Source organism: Diabrotica undecimpunctata, chromosome 3, assembly GCF_040954645.1.
Source record: "Diabrotica undecimpunctata isolate CICGRU chromosome 3, icDiaUnde3, whole genome shotgun sequence".
Classification (NCBI taxonomy): domain Eukaryota; kingdom Metazoa; phylum Arthropoda; class Insecta; order Coleoptera; family Chrysomelidae; genus Diabrotica; species Diabrotica undecimpunctata.
Window position 1 is genome coordinate 155,138,232 of NC_092805.1, and position 15,780 is coordinate 155,154,011.

General features: G+C 32.7%; 1 protein-coding gene across 1 annotated transcript; it reads left to right on the forward strand.

Moving 5' to 3' along the window:
• Positions 1-341: 341 nt before the first annotated feature.
• Positions 342-13,437, forward strand: LOC140437632 (natterin-4-like). Its single transcript, XM_072527254.1, has 5 exons — positions 342-599; positions 6,791-7,060; positions 7,132-7,334; positions 9,971-10,114; positions 13,186-13,437. The coding sequence occupies exons 1-5, from the start codon at positions 596-598 to the stop codon at positions 13,273-13,275; spliced, it is 711 nt and encodes a 236-aa protein (XP_072383355.1). The 5' UTR covers positions 342-595; the 3' UTR covers positions 13,276-13,437.
• The last annotated feature ends 2,343 nt before the right edge of the window (positions 13,438-15,780 follow it).

Genomic DNA, 15,780 nt, shown 5'->3' on the forward strand with positions numbered 1-15,780 from the left:
GCTGTCCCTTCCCACGTCCCGACCCAACCAGCGGGACAAAATGGGGGACAGGATGTCCCGCGTGCAACCCTACTTACGATAAGAGCTATGGTCAAATCTATAAAGTACCACTACTAAAGTGAAATATACATTTTTTTCTTTTTTAAAAACATTTAAGATTTATAAAAAAGAGAGTAAAAAGAGTATACTTATACTCCGCCCAGGCATGATTAAATATTGTATTATCTATTCACTGTTGCACCACAATGCATCAAAATGTGCATACACGTCAGAGGTCAACATTTGCGATAATAATTGATGATTCATTCCAATTTCTGGATTAATTTATTTAAAGTGTTCTTCGCAATCATAATTAACGTGAATCTCACCAACTGTGTTTTATATGATAGAAATAATACTGAAACAATCGTATCGCCCATAAATAACGGTTTTTGTTTTATTTGTGACAAAATACCAATTCCGAGTAGAAATATAAATATTATGTAGATAAACTGATAACGTATCATTCGAGTCTATTATTCTACAAGTGCTCACGACAATTGAGTGTGGTTAACCATATTTAGTTTCTAGGTTTTTTGTGTAAATAAACTGAAACATGGGTAAGTGTTTTTATTACTTGGCGTAACAAAATATATTGTATTTTATTTTGCTAGAATATATACTGTAATTATAATCGTGCTTTATAAGTAACCTTTATGGTCTTGTTTTATAAATATACACATACATACAGAGTGGAACAAAGTCCATAGCTAAATGGAATAAATTTCATAATAACTTAATGGAGGCGTGTTAAAAAAAACTGCTTTTCATGTAGGGTGTGTCATGTAACAGTGGCCAATACCACCTCTCTTATTTTAAAAGCAACTCCCTACATATTATTCAATTTTGGATTCTTCCTAATATTCTAGACATATCTCATGTACAATGTCTGACTAGCCTAGAAGCCAGGGGGTACTTTTCTGCCCTCTCTATACCTTCACAAAATTGCTTTATCTCTAGTAATAAAAAATAATCTTTGATAATCTGCCTAATGAATGTTATAGATCAACTCCAAACGAATATTGTAAGCTTTGGTAAATGTCTCTGCCTTTTAATAACGCGCTCTGTCAGTCAGCTCACGGCGAATAAAATCAATACATACTTAAAATCCATGTAGATTCATAGATGAATATTCTCTGAATCTATATTATAGGAGTTTACAGTTAAAATTGTCGTTCAACAGTGGTAAATTAATTTGTTCATAAGAGTATTGAAGTAGGTTTAATGGAAGTTATAGAACAATATTATTCAAAATGAACATTTTAGTCACACCACATCCGTTGCAAGGTGACCATGCTTATCAGAGCGCCTTATTTACGTTAGAGTTTCAGAGTTCCATATCTTTGTCAAAGATTAACATACGAATATTTACCGAAGCTTAAAATATTTTTTACATGTTTACAGGTTAATTTTGTTCAAATCTCCTTTAAGCAGATTAATTCATAACTTTTTAGTAAAATTTTTAATGTTTAATTATTGTTATATCCTTTTTACTAATAATGATAAAGTAATTTTGCAAAGTTTTTTTAAAGCTGAAACAATTTGCTTCAAAATGAGGGGTTTTTGAAAGTTAATCTCACGTATGAAAGCTGAAATATATTTGTAAAAGCCTCATCGAATGAATACTTTGCAATTGTTTTTTACGAAATTTGATATAACTACGGTTCTAACAATCAGATCTAAGTTTACCAGACGCCATTTTGTTAATTTTTTTAAATTTTGGTTTTTCATTTGGGTTAAATTAAATACCTCTAATAGTTTAGGAGAGATATAATTATTTAAACAAATAAATGGTTAGTAACAAATTGTCTGACAGGTTTTCAGCCTGGTATCCTCGAAAAATTGAATTTACTCACCAATAAACAAAAGTCAATACTCAATCCCCTGGCTCCTAGACTATACCTATCTTTAACTGTTTGAAATAGTGTTTTTAGATTTATTGGAAACTTTGCTACAATACATACAAAGCTTATTTCACAATAAAGTCTTGATAGTGAGAAAGTAAGCAAAAACTATTTCAGCGTTCTTTTTTACTGATATGAAATTAAACAAATATTTTTTATAATAGTATTGTTTACTTTTGTTTAAAAAGCCTGACACTAGCAAGTTGTTTTTTGTCTTCATGATAGAATTTTTAATTGTATAATCGTTTGAACTTCGTTAATTGCATATCAGAATAACGGTTTATTTATCATATGTTCCAACAATAATCTGATCATATTCGGTAATTTGTTTTTTTAGGATCATGAAACTTAGACCGCCTTTAACCATCCCATTTACAAGTAGATCGAATGTTGTGTTTGTTTCAGATTTTTAATTCCATCTAGTCCATGCTTTTTTATAAAATGTTTTTTCTATACGCACGGTCGGCGTTGAAAATTTGCACGGGAGTGAATCTATGAAACCATTACATATGTAAGATAATGAGTAAGAGATGGACATAAGATATATTTTCTCTGTCTTCCTCTCTCGAGAATAAAAATGTTCATTTTGCATATATATTTAATATTAAAAATATATTATATTATATATATAATATGATATATATTAATATTATTATTTATGTGATATGTTTTGTATTATTTATTAAATGTTCATCATTATTTTAGGCTTTTGTATTTCAAAATAATCACTGTATGACAGACATCTGTCAATTTTGAAATCCGTTATTATCATGTCTAATTGGCAAATCTTTTACGTGTTTGGTTCATACGCTGGTGTACGTGAGTTCGAATCCCAATGTGAATTTCTTTTTTTATTTTTGAAATATTTAAAAACCTCACGTTAATGTTATTAAATATATGTAATATACGCAAAAATGCTAAATTTTAAAATGAAAATTTACAACATAATCCGAGTTGTTGGTTTTTTATTTTTATCTTCGTAAAGTAAGTTATGTATATTGGCAGTTTTAAATACTAATGAATATTGCATTTTAAATTGTATTGTATTATTATATTGAATTATGTTGCAGTGTATTTTATTCTAATTTTTATATTAATAACGAAATAAACAATGAATTTTACTGCAGAGTATGTGTAAAAAAATTTTTTTGCATTCAACTCCTTTTATACATATATGAAAATAAAAATATATATTTTCATTAAAATATTGATACAATCCTTCATTTACTATACTCCTATTACAGGTCAAATGTTTATATACAGCAAACGATGCACCATATACCTATATACCTAATTCTTTTTCTCTTTCTGCTCTCTCTTACCTATAGCATTAAATATGTAATGATTGTGCAGATTGACTCCCATATAAATTTGTAACGGCGAACGCGTGTATAGAAGTATAACTTCTACCGGCAGTCCCACTGGACTGCCACACCCGTTTTTTTTGGTCCCTGCTCTCTCGTTCATAACGACAAGAACAAAACTTGGTATATTTTTGCTGGATACCTTTTAGATCACCGCATATTCCAAAATTATTCTTGATATGGACATCCGATTGCAAAATTTTCGTAAGGTAATACGTCTATTTAAAAGAAAATATAAAGACAAAGCAAGAATGGGAAGCAACAAAAAACAAATTAACTCAGGTTAAAAACAAAGTAGAAATAATTGAAAAACAGATAAAAAGATTAGCCCATAAACGTTTTATACAAGTGGAGGCGATAATAGAAATTTTGGAGTGGGTTTTCTGGTATATGAAGACGAGGAGCAAGTAAAACGATTCGTAGCAAAATCTGACAGAATGTGTGTAATTAGAATTAAAGAAAAAAGAGAACAGATGACAATTGTTTATGTTTACTTTACTTTATAATTGGTATTAGTATTATAAGGATGTTTTTTTTTATTTTTGATTTTTGGGCATAATAGGAGCTCGCTCCTCTGCCCTTATTTGTCATATAATAATAATAATAATAATAATGATATCGCTGATAAATATACATGCTCCAATAGAAGAAAAAAGAGAAGAAGTGAAAGATGAATTTTGTGAAGAATTAGAGTCATTATCTGAAGAAATGCCCATGCCAATGCAAAGGTCGGAAGAGAAGATATATATAAAAACATAACAGGGGGTAAAAGTAAACATTTGAATACAAGTGATAATCGCCAAAGATTGATTATATTCGCAATTGAAAACAGAATGAAAATAATGAGTACGCATTTTGTTTGGACTTCAAATTATCCGCCAATTAGCGCAAAATTGTCTGAACAGCAACATTGTAAAAGTGAGAATAAATTGTTCCTTCAAGTTGACAAACACGTTTTTCATTCTGTCAAAGTTTTAATTAATTTATTCCATGCGTCATTACATTATTTACGCCATACTAATTTTAAAAACGATTAGAAATATATATAGAGAAGAACCTAGGAGAATACCAGGAAGGATATCGGAAAGGAAGATCAAAAACCGATCAAATTTTTATGCTAAAACAAATCCTGATCAATTGCCATGAATACAACATTTCAGCACAAGTAATTTTCATCGATTACAAAGCCGCCTACGATACAATAAACAGAAACAAATTAATACAAACGCTAAAAGAATTTCAAGTGCCAGAAAAAATAATAAGATTGGTAAAAATGACAATTAGACAAACCATTTGTGCTGTGAAATGCAACAGTACAGTTTCAAAAGAATTCGAAGTGAAAAAAGGTGTTCGCCAAGGAGACCCGTTGTCTACATTGTTATTCAATATAGTTCTAGAAAAAAGAACTATCAAATATAGCAAAATTGAGCAAATAGACTGATTCGGGAAAGCTCTAAAATGGGACTGAAAGTTAATATTAATAAATCGAAGTACATGGAGATCTCGAGCAAAAAAGGAATAAGCACCAGGGGATCCTTTAAATTGCAGATAAAGGATGGATTAGTTGTAGAATTCGTGAGGGTGGATAAATATATGTACTTAGGTACTCTTATTGATCAGACATGTAAGGAAGAAACTGAAATCAACCTGAGACTGACCAAGAGCAACAGGTGTGCTGGAGTCATGAGCAAAATAATTAAGGCCAAAGACATATCTCGTAATACAAAAATAAGAGTATACAAAACTATAATTAGACCCACAAAGCTATAGGCTATCGAGACATGAACTCTAAACAAAACCATACAGAACACATTGGAAGCATGGGAAAGCAAGATAATTCGCATAGGTGGAAAAGTAGTATAGGGAGAATGAAAAGACGAACTGATGCAGAAGTGTACCATTTGTATGCTACCCTACAATAACAAAAGTGGTGAAAAAACGTAGACTAGAATGGCTCGGCATGAGAGGTGAAAAATACGAACTACTAAGGAATATAATGCAGGGAAAAATCGAAGGCAGAAGAAGCGTAGGAAGACGTAAAATCTCGTGGCTACGCAATCTTCGTGAATGGTTTGGATGCAGTTCAATTGAACTATTCAGGCGCGTAACCAACAAAATTATAATTGCCAGAATGATTTCCAATCTCCGATAGGAGCGGAACTTGAAGAAGAAGCACATGACCAATGGGTCGGACATCTAGAAAGAATGCAAGGTAATAGACTAGTCAAGAATATTGCTTGGAGAGTACCTGAGGGCAAAAAAAAGAGAAGAAGACCAAGAAAGAAATGGAGAGATGTAGTGATGGAATATGTCAGAGAGATTTGAATCAGAGATTGGAAACTGATAGCTAAGAACAGAAAACGATGAAAATTATCCATCCAACAATGGGCCTAAAATGCTGTTAACGCTGTAGTGTACTAACATACAATACGTCCCTTTAATATGAGGTTTATATGAAGTAGGAATCGATGGTTTCTGATTTTCAGTATGCTTTTAAATTAAGTTTAGTAAGAGGAATGTATAAACAACCTTCAGTCTTTACATTGTGGTAGACTAACTCCCTGAATATAAAATCAGTATAAGTACAATACGGTAAATTATCCTCCTTTTGCCGCAACTAAACGTTGGATTTCCTAATCTCGTCTACGATACAGAGAATTTCTATTTAACAAATCTTACAAAGTCTAGTTTCAGCAAAATTAGAGTAAACAATTTCGGACATAATGTATATCTTTCTCCTCGCAGGTTTTTTGTTGCAGTTGAGTATGGGTTCCTCATACTGAATTTGTCACTGTAAAAGCAAATTAGGAAATTTCCTCTTAAACGCCTTCTTGATCTTGCGTCTTATTCCAGCAATTTTTGTATTGTAAATCTAACATTTGATAGAGTGGTCCCTGGGTTCTCTTAATATCTTAATAGAGTAGTCTTCGAGTTTTTTTCTATCCCTATGAAATCGAAAATGGCGTATATCACGACTTTCCCTAAAGCCAACCACTAAGAAATGTTGTACAAGATACACAGAAAATATGAGAGGTCCAAAATTTGTCCTGTCGTGTTTAAAATAATAGAGATATTTATATTTCTATTTTGTTATATTGAAGATATATCACGACATACATACCAAAAAATGTTTGGATGTGAAGACGACTGGTTGACCATCAACAATATATACACCTCTTCCCTCTTAACTGCAGTAGTTTATGCAAAGAGAGTAGTTGATGCAACATTATTAAGTTTTCCAAGAATTTTAACATTCCTGATGCATCTAACAAAGATTTAAATACAAACAATATGTACATATATGTTTTTTTTTTTTCACTCGACAAATGGTTTGTAACTAAATTGAAGTAGCTTACATAAAAACAAAGTAGCTCATACGATATTTTTCACATTTTGTCGTAAAATTACAAAAAAACTTGGTAACTTTTCATGTTATATTCTGCTTACAATAATGTTTCCTAAGACAGATATGTATCTTTTTAGCTTATTACGGATATAAACAAGAATATCCACCAAATAATTGCGAACAATGCCAGAGGAATGTTACCCACTATCCGTCACAACCTACCACTTGCCCACACCATTCCCATCATTTACCACCAACAGGTCAACCTTCTTACGCACCTCCTCCTCCATATAATCCCTATTATAATGGAAACCCACCACCAGCCTATCCACAACCCCCAACGTATCCGCAACCCCCAACAAATTCAAATTGGCCACGACCGGCCCACCATGGACCATCTAATTTAAGTAAGTCAAATTTATATAACCTGGTTAGCAGTAACAAGATTTATTTTCTTTATCCTTATTTAAATATTTAGGTTATGCAAAATGGGTGGACTGCCATCTTCACAGCAGAATGCCTGAGGCTGCAGTTAGGGGTGGTACCGATATAGATGGGCAACCAATTTATGTTGGTAGGTCCTTTCATGAAGGTGATTGGTTGCCGGCCAAAGTTATTCCAGGACGACATTGCTGTTATGTTTCCTATGATGGAAGGGAATACGCTAAGACTACTTTTCAGGTAACCATATTAATTAATATCCCATATAAAGTGCAAAGCTCCTAGTAGTGAAATAAGGATAACAATACATTGGCTTATGGAGCAGTATATATAGTAGTGATTCTAGCTGTAAAAACAATTTACGGGCTATAAGCTAAATCGGAACTTTCGTTGTATTAATAGTGTTGGCCAAATATCAGTCGATACGATCCTGGTAGAAAAAGGTATTCAGGCATCTGGTAATGTCTAAAAATCTGTTAAGGCTATAACAATGAAAAGAACTTTTTTAGCATAATAGTACTTTCTATTATGCTGCTGTTGTACCAATGTACCACCTTTTTATAGGTGGTACATTCTAGTACCAACACACGTCAATCAATCAATTAATCAGTTTATTATAACATTCTACGGCGTGTTGTGATTTTTAGTCTCCATTTATCTCGGTCGTTTCAAAGGTTTTCTTTAACTCTCCTCTTCATTAAGTCTTTATCGATTCCTTCTCTCCAACTTAATCTCGGTCTATCTTGTTTTCTTCTTCCATGCGGTGTCCAGTTCAATACTTTCTTTTATATTCTGTAGTCATCCATTTTTAGGACGTGTCCATATCATCTTAGTTGATTTATTATGATGTCCTCTGTTATATTGTGCTTAACACGCATAATTTCTCGTATTCTTTCGTTTCGTACTCTGTCTAATCTTGATTTTTGAGCTACTCTTCTGCAGAAGTCCGTTTCTGTTGCGTCTAATGCTTCTAAGTTTTTTCCTTTCAGTGGCCATACCTCACTTCCATATGTAGATTAGATTAGATAAGATTAAGAGAGTTGGCCTTTCGGCCAATTCCACTGCGACCTCTTCAGATCTATTAAAGTCCTCTAGTCCTAAATAACATTCTCTAGCCTGACCCTTTTTATAAAGTCTAGTAGCTTCGAAACTGTACCTGAAAGGTACGTGTAGCTATTTGCCGGTGGATTTTCTTCTCCTAATGCAAAGAACCGCACATTTGCCAGACTGTCACACTGACATAAAACGTGCTCTGTTGTTTCTTCTTCTAGGCTACAGAATCTGCACAGGTCATCTGATAATCCCATCACCTTCAAGTGCCTATTCAGCTTAGAGTGCCCTGTTAGAAGACTTACTATGGCTTTGACTGTTTTTCTGTCTTTGCTTATTGGGTTTGCCGTAAATTTTGGCAAATGTTCTGTAATGAACTGTTTCGCCTGTCTTTGTCCTGGTGAATTCCTCCACCATTCCAGAGGTTTGTGAGCTACCCACTTCCTTGTAGCCGTTCTTGCTACTGACTTTGTAACTGTAACGCCGCAGAAGGGTTTCGGTCCAATGAATGGCATTGATGAGCCTTGTTTGGCCATTTCATCTACTTTTTCATTGCCCTTATGACTTTCTGACATAGTAGCTTTCTGTGTAGTTTTCAGAATGTGAGTATTCCACGTAAGCCTATGATCAAAATATATCCCAAGGTATTTTGTTTCTTTGGCAAATGAAATCTCTGTGCTTCCCAGCACCGGTGGTTTTAGGCCTTGTAGTGCTGTTTTTTTGGTGAAGTTGACGATTTGTGTTTTCTGAGCATTGACTATCAGTCTCTCTTATTTACACCAGTCGTCAACTATATTTAGGGCTGCTTGCATTCTCTCAGACACCATCTGAGAAAACCTGCCCCGACAACGATTGCTATATCGTCAGCATATTCTAGACAATAAAAGCCTTCTGTGGACAGATTTCTGAGGAGATCATCTACCAAGGTTGCCCAAAGTAGAGGGGACAGAACTCCTCCAGAGTGGACATTACTGTCTTATTCTCCAGAGGTGCCCTTATCCATCTGCATATTACCGCAGGTGCGCCTCGTGTACTCATAGCTAATATCAAAGAGCTGGTGGTAACATTATTAAAAGCCCCTTTCTTATCTAAAAAGCTATTGCTATCTCTTTATCTTCCATTGACTTTAAGATAAGCCTATTTAGATCATCCAACGCAGAGTCCGTAGATTTACCAGGTTGGTATGCATATTGACGATTGCTTAGAGGATTATCTTTTAGCACTTCGTCTCTGATGTACCTATTAAGAAGCCTTTCCAGCGTTCCATATGTAACAATGCTTTTTATAATGCTGTTATATATTTTGTGCTCCTTTTTTCGATTAGCTGGGTAACAGTAAACAGATGATCAATAGTTGATCTACCAACACAGGTACAGGTAAGAAAAAATAAGTTACCGGAATCTTAACCTCACCAAGCCTTACCAGTAAGAATATAAAGTAAGTAGAAGCGCTCAAACGAAGCAGCATAAACATAAGATCAAGAGACGAAGTGGATAGGACAAAAAAGGAAAAACCATTAACTCTATTTACATAGAAACCATATACACTTTATCGAGAAAAAGAGGATCACATTAGGGCCGAATGATATCATTTTAAGTTTGGATAAAGTGTCACTGTTTACTGTGGTGCCAATTGGTAAGGCATTGGAGTGCATTAGTCTGTTGTTTTCAGAAGACTTGCGTAAAAACAATGGATTAAAAATTTTGTTTTACTTTTTAATTGTAGCAAAATGTTTTAAAGGCTTTTTAATACATGTATAATTAATGACCAAAATATTTGTAACATCGTATATGCCGTATCTAATTTTTTAACCTTTTTACTTTCAGGTTTTATCACATACCTCTGCACATTGGGTTCCAGGATTTGGCGGACAGGTGCCACATAACGCGATTGAAGGTGGTAGAACTGCCAATGGCGAAAAGCTTTATATCGGAAGAGTTATGCATCAATATTCCCAAACTGTGGGCAAGGTTTGTATATAGTGATTAATAATTTCTAGTACATTTAGTAGTACCAAAACTATTAAAATGCGATAGAGAACTATTAATATCAGTACGACCTACTATTATTTAATGAAACCCTAGTTACCCAAAACTGTTAATTAATTAAACATCACATTACCATCATGAACATTATTATCATATATATGAGACCACCGTAATCGGGATATACAATGGGCAAGGAATAATTAATAAATCAGCTGATCATTTAATTGCCAGTTTAATATTTTGTTTTCAGGACATTTCAAGAACAACTATTCTAACAATATCAGCAAATATTGAGGGCGTATCTAGACATAAGAAAATTTTACTATCAGACATATAAGGTAATGACAAATGTGGGATAATCCTAGTGCAGGAAACACATAGAGGGCTGAATTCCCGCAAAGCTAGGTGATTCGGTATGAGGCTACTCCCTAGAAGACCATATGATAAATATGGAAGTGCTATCTTTGCCCGGCCGGCGTTGAACATATCATCGTCTGCTATCAATGATTTTTACAATACAGAAATTACTAATATTTGTATCAAGCTCCTGTGTGCTTATGTATACAATTTTTCTTAATAATGATGAAACACAGAGCTTGATAACAATGGTAGATAATTGAAGATGAGGGTGACCATGGCCAACTAACTCATACACGAAGGCACACTTCCCTCCCCTTTTAACAGTGCAAGATGGAAGAAAAGATATAATGCACACAATATTTTTGTATCCAGCATAATAACAGCTTAGTGTAAAAAGAATATCGAGGATGCAATTTCCCGACCTAACACAAACGAGTCATTTGTATTATGAGTATTTGTATTATTTTTAAAAAACAAAATAAAATTAAATTTCATATCAAATTTATCATCATTGTAAAAACTGTTTCTAGACGATTCCGCGAGGATGTTGGACTCACTATGTTCAAGAACTAACTCCAGATCTTGTTTCATTGCTCAACTGGTACCAAAAGCCATATGATGAGTATCCTTTCAGTGACGATACTCACTGAATTGGAGAAATATTATTTGCAGCCATCTCAGACAAACGATGATCTAAATAATGCAATATCATGGAAAATATGAGCATGACACAGAATAGTAGACCCGTCTGGAAACTGCTGCAAAATCTTAACCAAAGGGCAAAAATATGTTATGATATTTCTCAAATAACTGCTTTGGCTTTGGACATTGACGATCCCTGTCCAAAGCAAATTAAGAAGTTTGGACCTAAAAGAGCTCCTTTAGATGATAAACAGCTGTCTTCAAACTATGCAGATACCCAAAGTCTGGAGACAGGATAAAGTCGTTGCCTTGCTTAAATCTGGCAAAGATATTAACGAGCCTTAAAACTATCGGCTATTATTTTTGCTCTGCCAACTATATATAATACTTAAGCTCAGTATCCTTAATATAATTTCAAGCAGAATTGACGAAAACCTCATAAAATAACAAGTGGCTGTAATCCGAAAGATCATGTACATCACAAATACTAAAACTTACTTAACACAACGAAAACGGGTACGAAAGATACCAGGTATCTGGGGTGGTATTTGTAGATCTCACTGCCGCTTACAACAGCGCATAAATCACAAAATATTTTTCCAACAAATACCTATATATGACATCACATTAGACATTACACTTTCACTGAAAAAAAAAAAGATTTTTCGTATCTCTCAGTGCTAAGAATAGTAGATGAAGAAGACAAAAAACGGTCTCGCTTAGGGCAGCGTAATGGCACCTATACTATATAACATTTTCACAAACGATCAACCCACACCTGCAGATACTAATAATTTCAGAAATGATATTTTCCGCAAGCTTGTAAACGAAAAATGGGGCGCACACCTTTCCACCCTTAGAACGTCGACTTACAGAAAGGTACAAAATTCAGTAAAAAAGTTATCACAACATAGAATATGCTGACGATACTATACTACTCGCTGACAACAAACAAAATCTGTAAAAACAACATTAGGAATGCTAAGATTTCCTACTTGGCGAAATTTAATTCAAATTTTTACCACTGTGCTTTCTTAAACTTGCAAAGCAGACGGATTGATGAATTAGTCGACCAGGGAATCTACAATTTGTATTCCACATGTCGTTCATCACGGCAAAAATTCTTAGTGAATTTAGTTTCTAGTAAACGAAACCAAGTAATAGCTTAATAATTTAATAATAATAATAACTGATAATACCTAATAAGGTTGAAATACTTATAAACGGATGGCAGATTCCCTGCATTGAAATTAAATCTGAAACCTTTCTGTAAGATTTGTAAACTTAGATAGATATAATCGTGCCAGAACTAGAAACATCTGATGTGTGAGTCAATGAAAAGAAACTTAATCATTTCTAAAAATAATTCTGCTATCTAATAAATATATCCATTAGCAGCTATTTCGTTGAGTAGGTGAAAAAATTCATATGTTTTGGTAGAAATATAGATACCTTGAAGAAAAAAAAAAGCAGAACAGAACAGGCTGAGAGGTCTTTCCTAAGAATGCGATCGTTCTTTATTGAAAATTATCTTAAACCCACGCTTAGATAACCCATGGTGAAATGTTGTGTATGTATCATACTTCTATGGAAGCATAAAAATGAGTACAGTGCGAAGATTGGGTAGTTTTAAAATGTGGCTATTTAGTTGCATGCTGAAAATGTCATTAGAGGACCATGTCAGAAATGAAGAAGTTCTAAGGCAAATGATACATTGTGTCAATCGTCCAAACAGTTGTAAATGTATTGCGACTTTCTTATACTTAGCGGCTTAACTTATAAGCGTAAAGTATCAACAATTATTTAAATATAAAATAAATTTTGCTTATTATAATCCTGTGATTATATAGTCAATTTTACGATGATAAAATTTTTATGAAAATATTCGTGACATACATATTATTATATTATTATCTAAACAGATAAACTTGTAAAAAAATTAATGATAAATAGATCATTTTAATTTTATCATGTCACTAAAGATTTATTTTTAATTTATATTAATTAGCCATTACTTGAGATTATTTTCATTGAATTTTTTACGTTTTTAGATACATCCGAGTCACAGAAATTGTTATATACCATTCGACGGAAGAGAAATAGCATATGCCGCTTACGATGTATTAGTTTCTAGAAACTAGTGCTTATCTGTTTACAAAGACTTTAGACCTATTTTATTACATTGTATACAAAAATTGCTACAAAATATTAGAAAATAAAATAATACAAGTTATTCCAATAGAATATTTCGTGAGTTAGTTATATTTGATGCTTTGTATAAATAAATTATCTGACATATTTAATTTTTTTCTTATTGCTTTTTAACTTAAATTGGTTCTGTTACAATTTATATCACTTCTTTTGTGGAAGGAGTAAAATAGGAAGAATAGACAATGATTGTTTATTATCCGTCTATTAAGCAAGTCGGCGAAGAGGATCAATATTTGTATGACCGAAGATAGAACCTTAGATCTACATAATTCCTTTCGAAAAGGGAATATTGATGATAACTATAATGTGGTAAGGCAAAAGCTGAGATGTTCGCTTTTATATTTATATTTTTTCATGATAAAACAAGTGTAAAGGATCTCTCAATGGACTCTCTCCTTTCTGCTCAAAAATGAAAAGTGTTTTTGAAGTAATTTTTTAATCGATATCAAGAAATCAAGAATATTGTAATTTTGGTTTGACTCACAATGGATAGTTGTGGGGCACACCAGCTATAGAATATGTCTTGACATAAGCTTATTTAAAGCCAAATCTTATTATATCTAAAACAAAGTTTCTGTTAATGACCATCAACCATCCTTTGGTCCATATTCGGTTTTTTGACGATTCGAATTAACATATTTTACATTTTTAATCCAAAAATTATTAAAGAAGGAAAGAGAGTTTCCGATTTTATATCTCCTTCAGACAACTCGCGAAACATCTTTAAATCCCCCAGAAAAAAATCAATCAGCCAAAACCAAAATCAAACGTCGATGTTTGTGAGGGAGAAACACAGTTCAAAACTTTGCAATAATTCATGGCAGCAGACCTACAATGTCAGCTGTTTACAACGCTGTTAAGCATGATATTAATATCCAAGGAAAATTATCGTCGTTCAGAAAAGTGGTGCAGAAATTACGTTTTAAATGGCAAATATCCAAGGACAACAGGAAAATACTAAAAAATAGACATTCGAGCCAAAAGAACAGAATATCTAAGAAAAATAAGAAAATGTGGAGCAGAGAGTATATGATATTATGTATACTGATAAAACGTATCACCACAGCAGTCATACAACGTCTAAATCAAACAATGATGCTTCAAACAATAAACAACTATTTAAAGACAATTATTGTACATGCAGGAGGAGAAAAGGTATTTTCCAAATGGCCTCCTAATCTTCAAATCTGGTTAGCGTACTGAAGAAGATCACAACGATATGAACCACGACAACTTTACAAAATAGTTTCAAGAAAAGTTAATTCCCAGCTTGCAGGAGAAAACCTTGCTAGTATTGAACAACTCATCGCACCACAATGTATAACAATGTATAATAAATAAGTAAAGATAGATCAAGATAAGATATATTAGAAAAGATACAGAAATAAACAAAAAAATTGATGTGTAAAATTACCAAAGATAAGATAAGATAGAAAAAGGCGCCACTTAACTTTTTGGGGTTCAAGGAGAAAATTAGGAAACCTTAGAAAATAAAAGAGATAAGGAAAGAGATTTAGGTTCTAAGACCAAATCCAAGGAAATATATCAATAGTTAATAATTAAATAAATTTTGTCAACACACTACATAAACAAATAATAAATATATTAGGTGGACTCCGTTCACCTACTTACCTACGAAACTTAATCAGCCTGATCTTTCTTATGGTCAAAGGTATAATAATAATTTAAGGTAATAAGCAAATATTCAAAGGTATTATTTTTTCAGGAAGATTATTAGGAGTCGAGAAATAAAATTCATTGATAAAACAAAACAATATATTCAACAACACAATTATATAGACGGCTGTATGTAAACAAGTAAAAAATGCACCATCAATTAATGAATGGTTTATACATATAGAAATAAACAGTATTATGAATAAGAAATACCTTTACAGATGCAGTATAATAAAATCATGCACAGTTTAAATTATCAGCAAAAGGAGTCTGGTATTATTTAAAAATATTCATCTATAACTGATTTAAGAAATCTCTCTTCGCTGTTTATGGGCTTATCTCGAGATAACTGGCACAATAAATAAAAAAAAGAATAGTAAATAAAACAAAGTTAATTAAAGTTAAATTTAAAAGAATATAAAACGTTTACAAGGATTCTGTATTATAAAAATTAAATCAACCCGCACTTAATTACCTGTCTCGCACTGTTGTTTAATGATTAACTGTTCTTACTGAGAATTAAATGTTCGTAATAATTATTAGTGAAGAGTTCTTATTAGCTGATGGAAAATTCCTATTAAAATATTAAATCTTCTTTTAATTAAATTGGTAAATATGTAGTTAACCTTAACTACAGGTGATGAAACGGTGGACGCAGATTCGTCCAAAATTGGGTAATATGATTACATACCATATTATTCGCCCAGATATTCGAAGGTAATATGATTATGATAACTTACAATAAATCTCGATGACTG

Coding starts and splice junctions, on each gene's coding strand:
- LOC140437632 (XM_072527254.1), top strand. Junction 7,061..7,131: donor CCATGGACCATCTAATTTAA/GTAAGTCAAATT, acceptor TTAAATATTTAG/GTTATGCAAAATGGGTGGAC. Junction 7,335..9,970: donor ACGCTAAGACTACTTTTCAG/GTAACCATATTA, acceptor TTTTACTTTCAG/GTTTTATCACATACCTCTGC.